Source organism: Vanessa tameamea, chromosome 6 (genome assembly GCF_037043105.1).
Source record: "Vanessa tameamea isolate UH-Manoa-2023 chromosome 6, ilVanTame1 primary haplotype, whole genome shotgun sequence".
Classification (NCBI taxonomy): Eukaryota; Metazoa; Arthropoda; class Insecta; order Lepidoptera; family Nymphalidae; genus Vanessa; species Vanessa tameamea.
In genome coordinates this window covers 7,701,174-7,724,044 of record NC_087314.1, presented here as the reverse complement: position 1 = coordinate 7,724,044, position 22,871 = coordinate 7,701,174, and the positions used below count along the sequence as shown (strand labels likewise).

The window sequence follows — 22,871 nt, the reverse complement described above, 5'->3', positions numbered from 1 at the left end:
AATGACATACTTATAAATTAAGGCATAGGTATTATGAGGTATAACATTATAATTATTGTTATATATAAATGATAAAAAACTTTGATTTCGGATACGTTCATAGTTAGAATACATGCATCTTAGGTTTTTTTTTGTAGATATCATTTATTTAATTTATAGAAAAGACCTTTTTTCGCATGAAAAGTTTTTTTCCAGTTAGATTAACATTCTACACCGATAATAGCTTTGCATTATTTGTAATATTTTAAAATGGTGATTGAAAAGAAAAAGCAAACATTAAAAAAAAATATTTTATAAAATATATTTTGATTTTGAATTCTTAATATTTCCATTTATAGTAGCGAGATTTAGTAATCGTGATAGAAATCAAAGACAATTTTGAGACACTAAGAATATAAGAGCCTATTGGATGTATCGATGTCTCTCATAAAAAAATATCTCATTAATTTTTTTATTACAACTATCTAATATTTTCTATTATTATTACGTACACGTATATATAATATAAGACAAAGGCACTTTCTGTTTGTGTCTGTATCTTCGCTTACTTCTAAGCCACTGAACGGATTTTGATACGCTTAGATGGTTAACGCAGGCTAAGCCTCACTCCACCATAAATAAAATCAATGTACTAGAAAATTGTAGTTCTTATAAAGGCCTACAGGAAGGTTCGCGATACCATGAACCCTTCTTCTTAGCTTCACTTAATATTATTTATATCTGTTACAGATTAGTTAAAAATCAATAGTCTTTTTGTGAAGCTATTGTATCCAATTAGTTTTAATCCTTATTATGAATATGAGAGTTATCTTGGGTATATAATGTAAAGTAAAATTGTGCTTTTTAAGCCTTAGAAGAAACAAATTCAAATAATTTGTAAAAATACATTAATAAAAAAACATATTATTCAATACAAGATTATAATAGATGATAAAAAGCGTGAAACTAATTCTTGTTGACTTCCAGTATACACATATAATTGTACATAACTAACATAACTTTGTATATTAAATGTTGGAAAAAAGTAACTACTGAGTTTCTTGTCCGTTCTTCTCGGCAGAATCCGTACCAATTCCTAACCAGGGGTAGCGTCACTAATATAGTTTTGTAAAATAACGATTCCAAGGGCTTGTAAAAGCCTACTTGAATATAGTATATTTTGATTTTGATATAGCCGATTGCAAATTACGTGCTACTAAAAATCAATCAAGTATTTGACTAGCTTTAACAATAATAAAATATAAAAATGTTTATTTTTTTAAACTATAAACCATGGACAAATATCGAACTATGTTTCTCAATATTGGTCACAAAATAATAAATATATAAACCTTATAAAATAAAAAAGAACATACCTACTGAAAAAAATCTGAGTTCATTTTGCATCCCTTTATTAATAAATTGTACCCATTCGGAGCCGGAGCGGCTCGCTAATCTATACCAATATTATAAAAAGGGAGGGCCAAAATTGGCCATGCGCATAGCCATGCGTAAAGTAAATTCCGGAACCACAGCATATATTTGAAAAAAAACTTTCATAATTTGAAAGGTAAATTATTACAGATAATTAATCATAGGCTATATACTATATATATAGACTACCTAAATTAATGTTCACGTAAGGGGACGCTGCATTATTAGATTAAATGCATAGTTAGATTAAATCCATTTTTTCTGCCAAAATTCTTGACGGGCAGCTAGTAATCAATAATATAAGAAATTATGAAATTTTCTTGGCCTCAAATGCTACGTGTTTCTATGTAATTATTGTTCAAAGAATTTGAGCGTAATTCAATTATTCATCTTAATAATTATTTTAATATCATATTAATATGAGTGGTAAATAAATAAACTCTTATCGTCGATATCGATATTATTAAAAATAAATTCTTAACGCTAATAAATAAAAACATTGAAAGACTAGACTTCTATATTTTAATAAAATATATACTTCATATATGTTGAACTTTGCCAATTAATACATTTTGTAACAATTTAAATTAGTAACTCTTTAATTTTTTAATTTAGTAACTATTTTTAATTATATAATTTATATACATAATTTTTATTTAATTATATATACATATTTGTATATACTTAATAAAAATTCTTATTCATAAATATAAATTTTACGTTATAATAAATCATTACAGACGATACAAGCGTGAGTTAGTATATCTTGAATATCAAGCATGGTATGTACATTTTAATTCAATTTTATTAACATTTAATACCTTTGTTATTTAATTGGCGAAAAAGAATATCTATTGTGTTTCTTGATATATAATGTGTCACTTAATTAATATGCTTATCAGTCCACTGTCATAAATATTTACTTGTATTTTTTGTTTATGTTCAATATTGTGTGTTAGATGTTAGATTTTCATATTATATAAAAGCCTTTGTCTTAGTAGATTTCTTACTAGATAATAAATAAAATTCTGTAATATATAAATAAAATATTATGTTTCAACCTCTTTTATTCAGAATATATATTTTTGACACTTTTCTGTTTTCAATTATCCCACGGCATAAGATCAGTAATTAATTTACGGGTATACAACAGGATGCCATAAAACGTATAAATAGCGCTCGCTGAAAAATTTAAAGCAACTCTAAAGGAACATCTGTGTCCAGAAGTTTATAGATACATAATTAGTGAGTTCATGGATAGCACATTTTGGAAATTAAACGATAGCCTCAGGAGGCTGTAGGCGAATTGAATACGATAAAAATAACCCAGGGGTTACTTTTATCGTATTCAATTCGCGCACAATTACAAAAATATACAAAGAACACCGCTGAGTTTATTTCGTCCGTTCTTTTCAGGTCATAATATTTTCCGAAACGTTAACTGGTGGTACTATTACTATCTATAAGTAAGTTAAATGCTTCAAAATGAAATAATTGTAATTATAATAAATAAAGTATAAATACGACTACAAAATATGTTTAAAGTTATATACACTAAATATTATCATATTAATCTAAGAAACAATTCGATTAAATTAGTTCCAGCCGTCGATATCACCATGATGTTCTATGCTGCCTTGAGGTTTTCTGTTAACGCTGACATTGAGAGAGAGAAGCTGCTGCATTGGCAGCCGTGGCGAAAGATTTACCATGCTGGCCCATTGTCCTGAACATAGCTCAGGAAACTTTAGTTTCTTAAGAAAATGACCTTCTAAATACCAAGGAGATACGCAGGTAGGCGAATAATCCCATATCTTCATTTCGTTCAAGCGTACCCATCTAAAAAATATTCAAGTATATTCATATTTTTATATCTAATATTATATCTAATATATTGATGCTGAAGAATCTTAATATTTATATATACCGTATCATATAATAATTATTTTATTTTTAATTCAGTATAAGCGACGAATTTAGTTTTTTATTATAAAAATATTTTGATAACATGTAAAATTATAATATAAATGTTTGTATCTAAAGCATTTTGACGTTAATAAATTACTTATTTCTGAAAGACCTTCAATGTAATGATAATGGTTTCACTGTATTATTACAATAGCTTATAGAGCAATTTAAAGTCATGTTATATAATATGTTTCATTAAATTCTAGCCTTTGTATTAAATTTCAATTTACATCAAAATTTTAATATACATACTTTATTCAAGTAGGCTCTTACAAACACTTCTGAATGCTCATTTTACAAAGTTAATTTTACCTAAATAATTGCACTGGTTTAGAATGTTTATTTTACAGAGCAGAACAGCAAAAAACTTAGCCATTAATATTTTTCAATCGAAAAAATATACATGTAATAATCACACACTGTTTATGAATTTTGTATAAACGTCAACGAATAGTAACTCGAAGTTGTAGTTGTTAATAAATAAAATGGAAGGAAAAACTTACGCAGACACATAAAGAGCATGACAATCACAATGCCATGGATTATTGGAAAGTTTCACGTTTGCGAGCTTCGGCATATAGTCTAGTGTTCGAGACGGTAGCGATGGGAACATGTTGTTGTCCAAATACCTGAAAATTTTCACCAATATTAATAACTATAACCTATGATGCTGGCCACAGCATGGCTCGTTCTTGCTGGAAATGACATGAGTCAGAAAAAGTAATCGAGTGTGATTATTTTGCTCCGTTTCGTATATCCTTATTATTCCATTAACAATTAAATCTGCTAAACTCGTAGCTGATAATTGTTCGATCAAGTTTCGGGTATATTTGAAACTATTTGCAAGCGCGAGTTGGGAGGAAGTGCACCAGACACCTAACCCCGGTAGGTGTCTGGGGCGTTGTATAAAAAAGTAGCCTATGCCGTACCTCGGGATTTCAATCTTACTTCATATAGAGTTTCACCATATTCGATTCGGTGGTTTAATAGTGAAATCATAACAGACAGACAGACAGAGAGACAAACAGAGAGACATAACAAAAAAACAAAAAACATATAATATTAGTATAGATTGTTCTTTCAGCTACTAAGCCTTTCACATTACATGTAATATTTATGTATAATATTATTATATTTTTATTGCTTGAGGCAAATATTCAACATCACAGTTTTGTGTGAAACACACTATATTTATAATACCAATAAATTAAACTAAAAAACATGCTATTAAAGTCTAAACTCTGAAATGCTTAGAAGTTTCTGTAAACGTAATTTATTAGTTCTAAAAGAGTAATTATAGTACGGTAATCGTTGCAACTTGTAGCAATGAAAAGGGATCCCAGTCTTTCTTTGTTATTTATGTTCAAGAACGGCGCAAGAATTTCTTTTTAGCACAATCGAGAAATTTATCTCAGGAGATTTAATATAATAGGCATATTATTTAAATATTTTTTAAAAGAATTTGAAGACTATACAATATTATGAGCTGTGAGCAAATTATGTAAATTTTAACGAAAAACTTTAACATAAAAACTCTTATTCATATTTAGTCTCCTTTATAATAATACTGAATTACAATATTTTTCTAATATACTGATACTAAATTATATTTATGTAGCCGGTAGTTTCAAGATTACTTATGAAATGATGATGGAACTCTATTGTATGTCAATATAAGGGTATGTATGTAATAGAATTACAGGAAGGGCATCTAAGAAATAATAAGGGTCTTAAAAAAAAAACTTTGCCACATGGAACATTATCCTATAATTTTTTTGTGTTAAAAATTATAAATATAATAATAATTACATATATAATTATGATAATGGGAAACTTTTACTCCTAAACGTTTACATATAAATTGATTCTTAATGACTTACAGGGTCGTCAGATTCTTGAGAGTTGAAAATGTTTTCGAGTGAACTTCGTAAATTTGATTGTCAGACAGTATAAGCGATGTAAGATTTTCTAAGCCATGGAAAGCTGAGATATTCAAGAAACGTAATTTGTTTTTTGCCAAATCCAGTTTCTCTAAATTAGAGCAATTCAAGAAAATATCGTCAGGGATTTCTGATATGGAGTTTTCCTTTAAATCCAAGGTGCGAAGCTGTCTGAGCTTCAGGAACTCTAGGCCAGTTAACTGAAAATATATTTAATGATATTTAGTTTCCTTTATAATATTAGTTTATCGAAAATGTATATTTCACGAAAGGACACGAGTAAAAGTTGACTTATGAATAAGAATGAAAGTAGTACAGCAAAAATGTTGTAGAATTTTTTATAGTTACACAACCACAAAATGCTTTAAGAGTTTCATTAAAAATACTCCTAATAAATTAGTACTTACTGTAATTAAATGATTGTTTGACAAATCCAAGAACGTCAAACAAAATAAACGACGAAATAAATTCGTGGGAACATTTTGTAAGTTATTTTTATCCAACAGCAATGTTTCTAAAGAAGAGAGGTTCTCAAATGCATTTTCCGTTATATTATTTATTTTGTTATCTGACAATTTCAAAATTTGGAGGTTGTTCAAATTGAATGTACCATTTTCTATTTGCTGAATTTTATTTTTTGACAAATCTAATATTGTGAGCGATTCAAGTCCAACAAAGGTGTCGGAAGGTATGTATATGATTTGGTTGTTTGAAATGTCGATGGTTTCTAGATAGGAATTGTTGACAAATAGCCTCTCAGGTAGAGTATATAAAAAGTTGTTAGACAAATCAACATGAAATAGTTTTTTTGTATATCTGAATGCCTCGCTGTCGATTTCTTCTAAATAGTTTCTTTGTAAACGCCTGAAATAAAATTATATTTATTTTTCTTAATATCGACATTGCGGAAAAATATGTATGAAATGAATTATGTTGTTTCTATGAAGATGATGATGAACATGAAAATACAATTTAATTTTCTAGTAACTTTTTAACACGGATATTAGCAATATTTCTTTATAATACCTAAGAAGTATGTGTGAGTTATTCTAATAACACGACTTAATCCTTAATTATATAATTTCCCTACGGAAATGAGATAACCTGTCTCAGTAGATAACTCGATATATACATATACTTACAATATCCGTAAATTAACAAGGGAATCGAAAATCCCAGAAGGTAAGAATTCGACGTGATTGTCAAACATGTCCAGTTCCGTTAACGACCGCATCCCTTTAAACGTAGTTTTATGCAAAGTGCGCAGTCTGTTTGTGCCGAGGTCTCTGAAATGATATTGTTAGTGTTTCTTTAACAAACAACCTACTTCACATGCATGTGAATATGTTTATCTCTAATTTATTCAATATTATAATATTATAAATCAACATTTGCAGTATGATACTCAGCATACTTTAGACATTCCGCCCCGATAACAACGCTTCTTGGACAGTGTTTTAAGTAATGTTTATTATTTTACTGATAACGTAAAAAAAATTTTTAAAAAAAATCTGCATGTATTTGACAAAAGATACAACTACAACTATTTAATTATAAGGAAATAATTTATTTTTAAGATGTCTGCCAAAGTTATTTAAAATTTAAATAATGGATTTAATTAATGTATTGGAACCTATAGCCATTTCAGAGACTTAAACATATGCAGGTGCGAACGTTTTACTTTAGCAGTACTGTTTTATTAGCAAAAGTGCGCTTCAACACCTGACTCGATACGCCAGTTCCAAAGAATTTATGATTTTATCCAATACCGTAAGGTAAAAATGCAGTCTATTCTAGAAAATATTGGTTAAAAAGATAACCAAGACGCTGACAGAGACGCATGATTGGTTAGTTCCTTGTACCGGCAACGCTTTCTACAAATATTTGGGGTCCTTGTATTGGAAGGATTATTTTGTAGAGTGATTTAAAATTAACTGTACAATGGGAGCGTCTTCGATTTATCTGTTTTGAATATGCAATAATCAGAAGAAAATCTGTCAAATTTGCGTTAAGAATTCAGAATACTACAGTAAGTAGCTGTCTCATTTGATTTAAAGTTAAATTTAGTTAAATATCTACTTACATAGTATACAAATCAGCCGGTACTATCAAATCTGGGGATAAGGTTGTAAGTCCAGTTCGCCAACACTTGAGCGAGCGATGAGACGCGTCACATCTACACAAGCCTTTGGAACATTGACGCCAACGTGACTGCCCAACACTTATAGACCATACTGTGATTCAAAATTCAGTGTGATTATATTATTAAATCCTATAATATCCGTAACCACAAAATTATGAATGCCATTAGATAACAATCTACTCGTATCCCGTGAAATTGTAAACTGTCAAAGATTATGAACCGTAACATCCTGCTTTCAATTTAACGTATTGTTTTTAGATTAGTGAACTGCCTGTAAATGGCCCACTGCTGGGCTTAGGTCTCCTTTCCCTTTGAGGAAAAGGTTTGGAGCATTCCACCACGCTGTTCCAATGCGGGTTGGTGGATACACATGTGACAGAATTTCGTTGAAATAAGAAACATACAGATTTCCTCACGATGTTTTCCTTCACCGTCGAGCACGAGATGAATTATAAACACAAATTAAGCTCATGAAAATTCAATGGTGCTTGCCTGGGTTTGAACCCGTAATTATCGGTTAAGATGCACGTGCCAGATTAAGTAAGAAATAAATAAATAATTAGACAATTACAAAAAGGCTTACACTATGTATTGTATGTTTTAATCAATTCTGTAATAATAATAATTTAATTTAAGTTATTTTTGAATTGTGTTGATAACATTAATATTAAATAAGAGGGTACTTTGACTTTTCTGTTCATTATTGTGAGTCACGTGATTTGTAGTGAGGCTTATATCAGTGATGGAAGCTCGGTACAGAACACTTTACGTTTACTTTTCACTTTGATCCTGGACCAGCAAGCTGCTGCTAACATTTAAGGTACGATATAATTTTGTGATATAATTGTTATTGCTTGTTAAATTATTGATGAATATATGAATTGTGTTTTTGCAATTATCAATATATAAAGTTAGTATTGTATATACAAAGTTAATATAATTGTATTTAACTAAAATGTCTGTATTTTTGGATATTGAAAAAGAGTAACTACTGAGTTTCTTGCCGGTTCTTCTCGGTAGAATCTACATTCCGAACCGGTGGTAGCTTTACTTTAAATAGTTGGTTAAATGACGATTCAAAAGTGCTTGTAAAAGCCTACTTGAATAAAGTATATTTTGATTAAGGTAATTAGTTTTATTGCAATTATTAATTGATACAATATTACGATTACTACAGGTATTATAATGGCTAAATAAATATTTGTGTTTCATGTATAATCTTTTATTGTCTTAAAACCTTAAAATATAATAAAGAAATAGAAATTATTCTCTGACTCTTTATAAATAAATCTAACACACGCATTCTAATCACTAGGCTATCTCGGTTCTCTATACAGAGATAGATAATAATCTTAGAGTTAATAAATTCTACAGTGACATATATCTTCTTATATATTTATACATGTTAAATCGGGACATTTTTAGATACATGCTTTAATAATGTTGAGTTCTTGACGTCTATCTCGTAGGCTTTCTTAACTTTAGGATTATTTTTAATTGACTGGACGTATTCAATTCTTATTAATATGTACATTCATCTCTTTACTTGGGATATATGCTAATCATTCACTGAAATGCCCGTGAATATCTGTGTTTCGGATGTAATGGTGAGTATAATTAATGCGTCGGTGGTCAGTATAAATAATTGACGTAACATCTCATTTCTTATGACTGATGAAGGGCATTCATTTACAAGTGATATTTTCATGCAATATTTTCATGATATGTTCATATTTATTTTTGATTTTATAAAAGAAACAGAATAGTTAGTGTACCTCATTGATGATGAAAGATAGAGATAGATATAATGATAGAAAAAAGATAATAGAAACTTACCCGGTTGTTCTATAGCTTGTAATCGTCGGTCGAGTTTTCGCCAATGGAGTTCGTTTGTACAGCCAGTGTTTGGTAAGTCGGGTCTTCGGCCTGTGGTCAATACCTCGAGTACTTCACATGGAGACAAATTGCATTTGGCTTGTGTCACTTTGAATACTGAAAAAAATAGAAACATTGTGCTTTGACCAAATAATTCCTAAATAAAATGGAGGTGGTCACATTCAAACCCATCATCTAACTTTTTGTTTAACCATTTACTGTGCAATATAATGAGAGAACATTTGTAATTTGATACGTTGTAAAGGACAAAGTTCGTTTATTTGAACTCGGTAAAAACTTATATAAGGCAGAGGTTACTGTTTGATAAATAAATAAAAATTGAAATACATTTGTTTCAGTTGCTACATATTACAAAAGTATAATCTAAAAGTTGGAACCTTTCTAGTAAGTTACTTGTGACAGGTGGTCCCGCTCTTCTGCAACGCTTTATACAATCCTATTACATTAATTTATTATTGTTATTTGTATTTACGTTTGCGTGTGTGCGTATGTGCGTGTGTGTGTATATATGTGTGTTATGCCTGTGGGTGTGTGTTATGCCTGTGGGTGTGTATTTGCGTGTGTGCCTTTGTCCACAATCCTATAAACATAAGCTCAGCTCAATTAAGAAAGAGAAAAAAAGGATTATGTACTACATAGTATCATACTACGGGGATAAAAAAGTAATGTTTAACAAGAGTGACACCTCATGGGCTTAGTATAATTAATATAAAATATTATGTTAAAGTCGGTGAAAAACATTTCTATGTCAACACAAAAAGTGTTTTGTTTTATAAAATCGGTTCAACAAACTAGTACCTATAAAAATAGTTGGTTTTTACCTTTAACTTCGACAATTTGTAGAGCAACCAATAGATGTACTAAATTCATAGCGTTGATTCGGTCCACTGATCACCTGAGAACAATAATACTAAATCGTGGAGCCTAAATGCTTTTGTCCTTTTGTTCAACTAGGACGTGTATGATGCAATATCGCTCTATTCATAAGCATATTTATCAGATTTAAATGATAATAATGGTTTGTTCGTAAATAATATCATTCGATTTCAATAGGCATAATATCTTAGTATCGAATAGGATATTTTATGATTTAATTATATAATTGTAATTGATTTCTAATAACTAACATGTGATATCGCCTACCAATGTGTCTTTTTGATGTGATATTAGTATTGTTTTATATAACAACACAGCACATTTCTTTAAGAAACAAATTGGGAGTAATTAAAGAATTGTCTGATCGCTCTCAATATGTATATGATAAAGTGATGTATGTTCGTAGATATATAAACTAATTTTGTGAAATAGCTACGTTTAGTCATGAATCTTACGCGACTTCACCGGGTTGATAATTATTTTGTTAGCCATGGTATTATAGGTAATTCTTTATTAAATCAAGATTTTTGATTTAGCTATGTTTCAATATTAAAGCTATATCAAATAATATTTTAATAATGTAAAAGAAAAAATTCAAAATCTGCCTTAACATCATTTTATATGTCATTCATCTTCCAGTTTTATAAGAGATTGCATTTTATTGAAACTTATATGAACACAAATAAGTAATACACTAAGTCTGAATAAAAAAAAATGATGATGATAAGTTCGTCCTCTCATTTTTTCATAAAACTTAAATTAATTTTTTAATTAAATTTTTTTTTAACTTAAATCTATATTAATTTTCCATATCCTTCTATCTTTGACACAAGTCTTTAAAAGTACCACCTTCTTAATATCTACCTCGTTGGCGTTCCTATGTTCCTCGTCTTCTTGGTTCGACAGAAAGGCATTGGTGAGACAGAAAATACAGATAATGATCCTAAGACAATTGTTCAGGTGTCTGTATTTTGTGAATATGTGATTTAGTTTTCTTATGTTTCATAAATAAGAAAAAAAAATAAAAACGTTCATATTAGAAAATGGTTTACGTTCTGGGGTTTCACAAAGCTGTGTATTAAGTCTTAATCTGATCCTTCTACATACTCGTATCAATGACTTGTTACGAGTATAAACGTAGTAACATTCACTGCCATGCGAACGACAGCGCTGTAGACGCCTTATTCACCGGCTACGATAGTATTTCTTGGGGACTTGTCGACGAGAATCGGAACTAACTTGTGCCTGAAATCGAGTCTTTGTTAAGCAAAGTCTCTGACTGGGGACCGATTAAACTTGGTTAACCTCAATAAGACTCAAGTTTGCAAGTTGACAGATAAAAGTCACCATTTGTTATATCCACTCATTTTCTGAATACTCCCTTTGCTGTCACAGCCAGTATTTGAATACTTGATATTTTGAAGTCGACTTGATTCCTCAAAGGCCGGCAACGCACTAGCAAGCCCTCCGGTATTGGAGATGTTCATGGGCGTTTGTAGTCACTTTCTATCAGTACGCATTCTGCCAGATTGCCATTCGCTTTTTGCTCTTAAGCTATCTATCAAAATATTCTTATATTTACACTAGCATATTGATTATTATAATACCATAGGAATCTTCGATTTATTTCAATATATTTAATTATTTTATAATCAATGTAATGTAATTCTCAACGTCGTATGTATAGCCTCAGCGATTTTTTGTCGAACAATTCCGATATGGTTTCTGAACCTACTGAAAGTAATAGTTCATTCAACATACGAAAATAACGAGCTAGCATTGAAGCCTGGCCACTAACAAATGTACTTTATTTTTACAGTACCCTGATATTCAGTTAAATATTTAGGCAGCCGATTGTTGTTTTTCTTTTATTTAATACCATAGTTCGAAATATCCTGGAATATTGTAGTGTAGTGTAGCGTTCAAATAGTCGCCTGCCAAATAGTAAGACCTTTTGTGTTCATACCTCTAGAACAAATGTTCTTAGCTACTCACCTTTATACCGTAAGTGTTTCTCTTATAATATATATAATGTATTCGTTCTAATTATGATATTTTTACTGACTGTTCTATAGCCTCATTAAATTTGCTTTAAAAAAAGCTTTCAATAGTTTGAATAAAATAATAAAAAAAAAAAAATGGTAAGCTTGGTCTCTACTGCTGTCATGGACTAGACGCTAATTTATACTTTAATATTAAACGCACGTCGTTTCTACATCATGAGAAATATAATGATGTATATGTATTTTTTTATTGTCATATTTGGCATGTTTGTCATTGTCATGTTTTGGAAAATAAAATAAAAAAAAATCATTATATATCAATATAATTAAAATTTTATCATTTTTTTAACAAAAATTTTAAAATTCGTTCAAAATAGAAAGTCAAGTATCTATGATACGTATTTATTTATAAAAAATAGCAAGCTGTTGTATGCTGTTTTATGCTTTCCTTTGTTTTAAAACTGATCTATAATTAACCAGTTAACTGAATTGATTGCATCCGTCCAATTAGTTCCAACAATTTATTAAACACATGTATGTATTGAGAGTATGTTTTCTTGATTCTAACAATCACCAAAAACTTTTTTGTAAATATAAGCGAGTTTTAGGGTTCGGTTTTAAATATAATTTGTCTTTAGTATTTTTTTTATTTAATGTTCAAAGGTCGACAAAACAAAATGACAATTAAAAAATACATACATACTTTAGAATAAGTTACGGTTAAACTTTCCAGAAGTAGGCAGGGAATACGATAAATTCATCACTATCATATTTGCTGTTAATGTAGTCATATGATATATGTATATGTAGTTTTAAAAGAAAAATAATTTAATTTTTTAAATTTTATTTTTATAGTAACAGATTATTCACTTAAGGAAAATAAAAATTCTGCCAGATACTTTAAAAACACTTAGGAACATAAAAAACTCTATTAGGTTTCAGAAAACTAAGGCCTTTTTATTTGATAAATAATAGTCTAGGTACCAAAAAATTGGATTTTCATGTTGACCGACATCAAAATGAGCCTTATATAAAGTGCGATAAGTAACATTTACTTAAGAAAATAATATTTTCTTCGGAACATTGGGTCGACGTTTAATAAATCTTCAACGAAAATACTCAGAAAATAGAGGGTATCTGGAAGGTTTTATCAGTATCCAAATATCAGAATAATCGTAATGGCATAACTTTAACTGAAGGTGGCCAAGTAGAAATAGAAAAAAAATGGTAATTAATTAATTTCAGGATCATTTTATTTTATTAGCTTCCATTAAGCTATTATAATAGGTATATATACATACGGATTTAGCTATATTATCTTTGTTATCTACGTTATATACTGCACTTATTTTAAAAACCATTCATGAATGTCAGACAATGAGTAAGATTTGGGGTAAGCATAAGACAATATGATACATGAAATTTATATTTTATATACACTGTACATCTACATTATGTATATACTGTGTCTGACACCATAATGTCGAGCAGCAATAGCGCTTTATCGCGTAAAATATATTCAGAACAGGCTTGTATCCGATAGTATAATTACTATTGGATACAAGCCTATTCCAGAGTTCCATTAGTCTTGATCTTCGAAAAAGCACCAAAGAAGACAGAAATAAACGTTACAATAACAAAATTAAAACACAAACTGTACTATTTAATTTAAACATTGATTAATTGACTACACTACACTGGCCCACTCAACGTCCGAGTAAAGCCCAGCAGTATATAAATAATCATAATTCATATATAATGTAAGTATACATTTAAATGGATAAAATTGGAATAGTTCATTTTTGAGTGTCAGCAGCTTTATCGAAATATTCACAAAAACGACAACTCATAATTTTGTTTTTAAATTTGCGTAGTAATAGCCGGAATAGTAAGGGCCAAAAACCTTTCCAAGATACGGTAAAGGACGTGTACTAAAGTCAAATCTAATCTGCCAACATCTATGGACCGCAACTCTCAAGCAGACATCAAACCTGCGTGCCGTGACATGAGATGCCTTAAAAATCATAAAGCAAAATGAACATATTATATAAAAGATCGCGTGGCACATTTTTCTGCTGCTATATTAGACAGATTTCTTAGAACTATTAAATATTTTAACTATAAAATGGTTTAAAAATAATATATTATTAACTAGATACAAAAAGTGTAATTTAATCATTAGAAAAATAATCTTTAGTCAAAAAGCAACAAGACTTTCACAACTTTTAGTCGTTTTCAGCAATATTTTAATTTCTGCCTTTTTATAAATTGGTTTTATCTGACTCGGGCAAAAATTTACTCCTCGCAAAATAAAAATCAGGTGAGTTTTTTTAATATAAGACAAACATATCATAAAACTAAAGTTTAATTTAAATTACGACGTTGAAATTGGCTTGTATAGAATAGTCTAAGAAAGATTTAAAAATAATATTTTAAAACTTAAAAGCATAACGAAAAGAAAAACAAACAAAATACTTTACAAATTAATAAATTCATTTTCGCATGTATATTAGGTATGATATATTATGTTGTTTGGAGCATAAATTATATTGTGATTATATATTTTATTTTCTGTACTTTACTCCATAAAGAATTTTCTTCGTTTGCATGCCTTCATCAGCATAATCTGAAAGTAGAACGCTTTTCTCGTAATTTGGAAGTAAGTATAGTATAAGGGCGAGTCGTATCCGCATCGGTTAAGAATTACTTTTTTTTAGTGCAAAAACTGCAGAGCTGAGACTAGTTGCCAAGTTTTTATTATGACGGCTTCAAACTAGTTTATTGTCTGAAGAAATGTCAAAGAATTCTGCTGTATCAATAGGATCTTGCGTTTTAATATTAACATGTACGTTAATTTTACCTTTACATTAGGTTTGGTAGTTTTTTTAGTTTATTACAAAAAACAGTCTTTACACTTATTAGTAGTAATTATTATTTTTTTTAAACGAAGATTGATTAAAAAAGTTTATAAAAAAAATGAAACCTCAAAAAAATTTTCGGCGTGTTTACTGAATTAGGTATATCTTAGACAAATCTGTTTTTGAATTTTGTTTTCTTTTACGTAAGTCCTAAAAATATTATTTCTTCTATTTTTAGTTCACTAGCTGTTACTAATTTTGAAGTCGGTTTATATTTTTTAGAAATTATTTTTATTTCTTCTTAAATGTCTTAATTACTTCATAACAATGGGAGGATCCTTATCGAGAAGTTCAGCTAAAAAAAGGAAGAATCGCAAGACAGAGGGTAGCATCAAAACGACTTGAATTTGAAGACGAACGAGCTTTACGTCTTCAGAAAGTCGCCAAATACGAGCGCTCCATATACATGTGATCTCGAAGTCGAAGTAAAAAGATTGAAACATATGAGAAAAGCGTTCCAAACATATGAGAGATCGTATCAAAGTTTTTCGTTCGTCAAAACTTGACAAAAACGTACAAAAACGTCGTTCTCAAAATGAACACATACGGAATATTCCGTGTTAAGAGTTTTTTATATTATCCTATATAAAAATATATGTTTAATTTTATATATTCTATTTATAGATGCAGACGCGTGTTAAGTCAGTCCACCCTAACGGAGACGTTATTTATTATTTAAATGTATTTATGACTTATTATTATATTATTGTATATATAAAAAATATTATATCCTTTACGTAATAATTTTCAGTAACTGTCCCACGTACTCCTATTATTATTAGTCAATAATAATAGGAGTACCAGCCCCGTGGCTTCATCCGCATCAAATTCTTTTATCCCAGGAATTTTGGGACAAAGAGTACAAAATTTCATCTTTAGTAGTACGTAAAGAAGTAGTACCAAACACATTTTGGATTTTTGCATCAACTATACGGAATAACACAATAAGAATAACTATACAATTACCTATATTTGCTTATGAGTAATTTAAGTATACCTCTGAAACTACGGGTCCAATTTTAGTGAAACTTACACTGTTCCCTAATTTGAAGTGTACCTAACTTAAATTGAAAAGAATCATCTCGATACGACTTTTAGTTTTCGCGAAATTCGTGGACAAACATACACTTACGAAATTAAACACACGTGCTTGGAAACCTAAATGGATCGTCATACTCAAATATTATTCCATTCTAACAATGTTACTTAATGTTAATATATATACATGTCGAACTGATAACCACCTTTTTTAGAATTCGCTTAAAGATAGAAAAGATAAAAATAGTTGTGGAATTTATGTTACGGAATCGGGAACTTAGTCTTATAATATAAATTTACTTCTAATTATAATCTTAACTTTACTTATTGTGTTTACGGAATAATTATCACTGATTTTATTATAAATTCTATGGTTTTGTATATATACACAATCATATTCTAAATATATTGATACGATTCGCACTGCATACCGAACGAACAGTCCTTTTTAATAAAATTGAAACTGTTTCTATGAGTTCTTTACCCTAATGTAAGAAGTAAACTATAAGACAAAGTAGTATGAAAATAACAAAAATATGCTAATTGAGGAGTATTAACATCAGTAATTTTTTTATCCGTGTATGCTGCGCTTGAGTTTTCTAGTAGTCTGATAGAAATATTAAAAGAGGATACAAGTGAAATTTGAAAGTGTAGTCTTCTTGGGATTCTAGACTCCTTGGCCGTTCTGGATGGTATTCGGCCTGTCTCTACTGTGGATCGCCATTTTCAGGATGTAATCCAGAATCTCCTTGGTGGTCGCCATTTGGGCCCTATTCACAAATGTTCCAAGCCCGTCTTCGCGGTTGTCGCTATAAAATTGAACGACGACGAAATCATTTAAGATCGCCTATGTAATCAACACGTATATTAAATAGACGAATTCTCTGAATACGTTTGAAGACCCAGCTTCAAGTAAATAGGAACGTCAAATAATTAACAATATTTAATATAGTTTACAATATTTATTTTTCCAGTTTTTATTACAATCATCAATTATCTTCCGCTTTTCAACCCAGATTAACAACTCCCATTTCAACTTCAAAAATATTCTTCCTCTACTTTTATTATAAAAATGTCAAACCAAAAAGTATTCATCACATTTATATAATTCTGTGATTGAATATAAGTCAATAGCTAAAAGCTATACAACCTTAAATGATTATTTATAAATATTTTATATAAAATAATTTATAGGCTTACACGTTATATCGTAGAATTTTCTGATTTATTTATTTGACAGTCAATTAGACAATTCCAACAATCCATAGAAATTGTTTTGTTGATAATAGTCAGATTAAACTCAACTCATTTAGTCTAAATTCAAGCAACAATATTTTATATTGCTGAGTTTCGATTTGAGCGATTGTAATTACAGGAGCAAAGGTTATAACATCTTAGATCGTAATAGTATGGCACATTGTCGTCACATTGTCGTCAATGATTATGAGCGGATGTGATATATCAGTTGTCCACATGTTACAAGTGAGATACGAAGTGATTTTTTACAGAATAGCACTGCTGTTCGCTTCCATTTCTTAAACGTTATTCACAGAAATGACAGATTTCCCAGAATTCCCTCTAGACATTTCTGAGGTATACAAATCTGCTTGCAAAGTTTTCACCATATTTTGTATACTTAGCTATAGCTATATCAGCATTCGCCAGAAAAGTCCCCGTACCTACAATTTCCACTCCGTCTACGTTGACCTAATTAATCTATACGAATTAATTAATACTCATATACATTTCACAAATACCCTATGTTTTTTTTATGACGTTGCTTTATATGTAATTTTTCTATGTAACCGAAAAAGGAAACCAATAAAACCATTTTTTTAAATAAATCTTTTGTCTATAAACTTACATTACATTACATTAGCAGCCTGTAAATTTCCCACTGCTGGGCTAAGGCCTCCTCTCTCATTGAGAAGGTTTGGACCATATTCCACCACGCTGCTCCAATGCGGGTTGGTAGAATACACATGTGGAAGAATTTCGTTGAAATTAGACACATGCAGGTTTCCTCACGATGTTTTCCTTCACCGCCGAGCACGAGATGAATTATAAACACAAATTAAGCACATGAAAATTCAGTGGTGCCTGCCTGGGTTTGAACCCTAAATCATCGGTTAAGATGCACGTGTTCTAACCACTGGGCCATATCGGCTCATAATTCTATAAACTTAAACTATATTAAATTAATATTAATATAATATATGTGTCTTTTATATATCTATAGTTTGAATTGTTAATTTTATTATTAATTATAATGATTAATATTTTCTGAAGTATTGCAATTGTGTAGGAAGGCAGGGGTAAGTGGTCACCTGCATGCATGGTCATTGACACTGCAATGATTTTTACATAATTGATTGTTCCTCCGCAAGAAATACAATATGTATGGAATAAGTTGAATATAACAGCTTTCCAGTTTATTATGTAAAATGAAATACTTCATAGAATAAAAAAAATACAATTGGTAATCGCTGGCTTTGACAAGAAGATGAACTGTAGGTGCTCTTTGCCGAGACAAAATACAATACGAAGTATAAAAGGTATTCCCATTTCGTTAGGATATCATTAGCGTTGTTACGTCAAATGCAAACTGTTTATAATGTTTGAGAACCTATTAAGTTTTGTGTCATTTGTGCGTTTTACATAAGTACATTACTATCAATACACGTGACAGTGGGTATGTTTATTTGTCCCAGTTTCCGTATCAACGTCGCGCCGAGCTGTGAAATTCAGCTAGCAGATAATACTAGGTAAAAAATACTGAATACTGTTATTTCTTTCATTATTTATTTAGATACATTACATACTGCAGGATATAAATTACATTCCTCCCACCACTGTAAGCGTCGCTAGGATTAGAGGGGGTTCTCTGTATCCCGAGAATTCCTCTAGGTTAGAGATCCGCAAAGGTCGGCCAACCATCGGGGAGTCACAGCAGCATACGCAAGCGATCCCGTGATACCCCCTGAGTTTTTTTTAGTGGGTATTCCGGCTCCTTCAGCACCGGTGAGCCCCACACATCTCCCCACTTCGCGTGGGGGAAACGCATAAGAGCGTTTTTTTCCCGCGAGAAAAAATGGGTATGAATTACATAAAAACCTGCAATAACAAGCAGTAGCTATCCTGAATTTAATACATAACATTCAGAACATAAAATGAAAATCCGGTAACAAAAGATTTCGGTCAAACGAGACTGAAGAATTCAATAGAGGTTCAAGAGAAAGTAGACGAAATACATATTATACATACTTGTATATATTTGTATATAATATAGATAGTATATTTATGTACGTAGGTATATGTATATTTTATTTTAGTATACCATATTTAATTATTCAATAATTTCTTAGTATTGTCGTAGTTGATACTTCCAAATCGCGGCTACCACGTCGACTCAAATCCTCGAAGGTTGTCTGAAAGTGATCGTTTTTTAGCGATAAATCCACCTTATATCTTCCCTAGCCTTATTTATAATTGTTTCTTAATGTAGCGTACAGTTAAGAGTATTTGTATTTGATATACAAGCAGATCATATTAAACGTAACATTTTCCTAGTCTCTTCTATCTAAATATTTTCGAAATTATCAACTACCCATTTATTAATCTACTTCGATACTAATAAACACTCGATAATCCTGCCGATAATGTTCATTCTATGATATAAAAAATATTGAATTATACCATAAAATGAAAAGATTAAGAACCCTCGTTTTAACTTGTGAAAGATTCTTTGCCTAAGATCAAAATATACACTCACTATCACTTGGTGGTATGACTTTGTGCTAGATAATTACATACGGTTAAGATTATTTTTTTAAACCAAGCAGTGCTTAATTAAAGCCAATGCTGCGTGCATTCATTAGTATTTATCATATTTTTACTTGTACATCTATTGTTTACTGTTTTTTGCTAGTCTGATCTTATTTTATTGTGTTCAAGTGTATGCCAAACAAAAAAGAAAATAAACAATTTTAACCTCTAAAAACATCAATAAAGCTCGTTCGTATTTTAAATTAGCGTTATATTTTCAAACTGGGTAACTCGGTCCATGAACAATTTACTTTTTAAACTAAACAAAAATACAATATACCTACATACGCAGCTGATATCCGTCCGCTTCGCTGGACGTAAATTAAAATAAATCAAAACCAAACTATACTTTAATCAAGTAGGCTTTTACAACCACTTTTGAACCATCATTTTACAGAACTATATTAAGTAAAGCTACAAATAGCACCGGTTCGGAATGCAGATTCTACTGAGAAACACCGGCAAGAAAATCAGTTGTTACTCTGTTTCAGTATTTAAAATACAAAGTTATGATAGTTAAATACAATTATATATAATATATATCCTGTCTAAAAGTCAACAAGTATTAGCTCCATCTATCTGTCTATATAATATTGTGTTGTAATAATATACTTTATTTATTAATGTTTTTAACAAATGTTTAGAATTTATAAATCGGGAAAGTTAAATTTTTTTATATAAGTTATATTTTTTTCCCTGGAATCTCATCAAGGAATATCCAAGCAAAATTCTACGTTTGTAAATTAGTAAGAATTTGAGTTTTACAGTTTATAAAAAAAGTTTTGATTTCAGCCGTGTACCTTTAAGTCCAGTCAAAGGCTCAAGTTTGCGTCCTATAATTTTTTCACTCTTTATGAATAAAAAAGTTATAAATGGTAAAACATACCATAACAGGTTGTTCTAGAGAAGATATTTACATTAATAATAAAGTCGTCTTGATCGATTCCGGCTACGACGGCCAAGCCAGGGAGACCAGCCAACTGCGCAGGACATATAGTACGCAATTGTGTGCCCAAATCAAATCAATTTTATTCAAGTAAACTTCACAACGAAGCGTTTTTGAATCGTCGATTTTAAAAAACTACCACCGTTTCGGAAAGCAGCCTCCAGCGAGAAGAAACGGCAAGAAACTCGTATAGTTGCTCTTTTCAAATAAACAGATTTACAATGCTGTTTTTTTTACAAAAAATTGTGTCCTGTGATGGAACCCGAGCCTAAATCCAGGCGTTTTTATCTAAAAATACTACTACAATCGAAAGTTTTTGATAAGTCACAAAAAACTCCAATAGCATTTTGTGACTTCTCCCACGCATCATAAATGTGCTCAACAAATGCTATACCCGCATCAGTAGTCGAGCGACCTTTAGTAAAACCGAACTGTTGAGAATGCAATACCTTATTCGAGTTAAAGTGTAACAACAATTGTTTAAGCATGATTTTTTCAAAAATTTTACTTAATACTGGTTAAATAGAGATCGGTCTATAATTGTTTGGGTCATTTTTATCGCCGGACTTAAATAATGGGATTACTTTACTTAATTTTAATAGATCTGGAAAAATACCAGATTGTATACATTTATTAAAGATGATAGCTAAACAAGGAGCCAAGTCGACAATTACGTTGTTAATAATTGTAACTGATAGATCCCATAGATCGCTGTTTTTTTTAAGATTTATTGTTTTAATTTTTTTTAATACATCATACGGAGTTTACTCTCAAAAGAAAATTCTAACTCATTCTGGGGAACGTAACATTTAAGTAAGTCTAAGACGTCATTGGGTGACGCATTAAGTCCTTTAGTAGTATTCAAAGGAATATTAGAGAAATATTCTTCGAATTGGTTGGCCACATCTAAATCTTCACTTACAATATTCACTTTTATATTAAGGGTTAATTGCCCTGCATCAAACTTCATTCTGCCTGTCTCTGAACTTATAATATCCCAAATAGTTTTCATTTTATTTTTAGATTTTAAGATTCTACTTTGAATATGCAACGAACGAGCTGTTTGACAAACTTGTTTAAATAATTTGGAATATTTTTTAACAAAATTGAGAAATTTATAATTACGATTATATTTCTTAAGTTCATATAGTTCATATAATCTATTTCGACTCATATAGATACCGGTAGTGGCCCAGTCTGAGAACTGTATTTGATCGTTTAGATAAAAAGATTTAAACTGAAATATTTTATTAAATTCGTTTTCAATTAATGTTAAAAGTGAATTATATAAAAAGTTGAGATCGTTTGAGCTAAAATTCAAATTTTGAAGGTGACATTGTATAGCGTTATTGAAGGTAATTAAGCCTTTGAAAGTAATTGGTCTACAAGTAATTTTCCGTTTCTTTTGTTTTTTTTTTATACATATTGACACCATTTGGTCACAGTGATCCGATGTTAGGTTTGACAAGATTTCCTTATTAACGACCTCACAATTACAAAACACGTTATCTATACAGGTTGCGGAAGTTGCCGATATTCTTGTAGGTTCAGAAAACATATTATTTAGATTGAAGGACCGAAATAAATTTATGAACCTTGTACTTGTGGAAGATTGCACTAAAATATCAATGTTAAAATCTCCACAAATAACAACATTCTTTCGACCAGTACAAACTCGCTTAAGGGCATCCTCCCGCACACATTCAAACAGGTTAAAATCTGATTGTGGAGGTCGGTACACGCACATTGCTATATGCTCGAGTTCCACACATGACAATTCAATAGTGCGCTCTATGGAAAGATCCACAATGTCTTTTCGGCCTTTACAGTTTATATTCTGCTTTGTGTATATTAATGATCTTACATGTTTAGTTGATTTTCTAAAGAAAGCACTTGACAATTTAT

The 22,871-nt window shown here is 30.2% G+C and overlaps 1 protein-coding gene across 1 annotated transcript; it reads right to left on the bottom strand.

The window, feature by feature from the left end:
• Nucleotides 1-2,923: 2,923 nt before the first annotated feature.
• Nucleotides 2,924-10,300, bottom strand: LOC113393272 (carboxypeptidase N subunit 2-like). The gene is made up of 8 exons (XM_026630067.2): nucleotides 10,182-10,300; nucleotides 9,301-9,456; nucleotides 7,405-7,555; nucleotides 6,464-6,607; nucleotides 5,729-6,185; nucleotides 5,262-5,521; nucleotides 3,885-4,010; nucleotides 2,924-3,252 (listed from the first exon to the last, which is right to left on the bottom strand). Exons 1-8 carry the CDS (start codon nucleotides 10,228-10,230, stop codon nucleotides 3,009-3,011), a joined length of 1,587 nt encoding a protein of 528 aa, XP_026485852.2. The 5' UTR covers nucleotides 10,231-10,300; the 3' UTR covers nucleotides 2,924-3,008.
• Between the last annotated feature and the right edge of the window lie 12,571 nt (nucleotides 10,301-22,871).

Excerpts from the sequence above, each read along its gene's own strand:
- LOC113393272 (XM_026630067.2), bottom strand. The coding sequence starts at position 10,230 with ATGAATTTAGTACATCTATTGGTTGCTCTACAAATTGTCGAAGTTAAA. Across the intron at positions 9,457-10,181 it reads ACAAATTGTCGAAGTTAAAG|TATTCAAAGTGACACAAGCC; the intron begins GTAAAAACCAAC and ends TATTTTTTTCAG. Across the intron at positions 6,608-7,404 it reads CCGGCTGATTTGTATACTAT|AGACCTCGGCACAAACAGAC; the intron begins GTAAGTAGATAT and ends ATATCATTTCAG.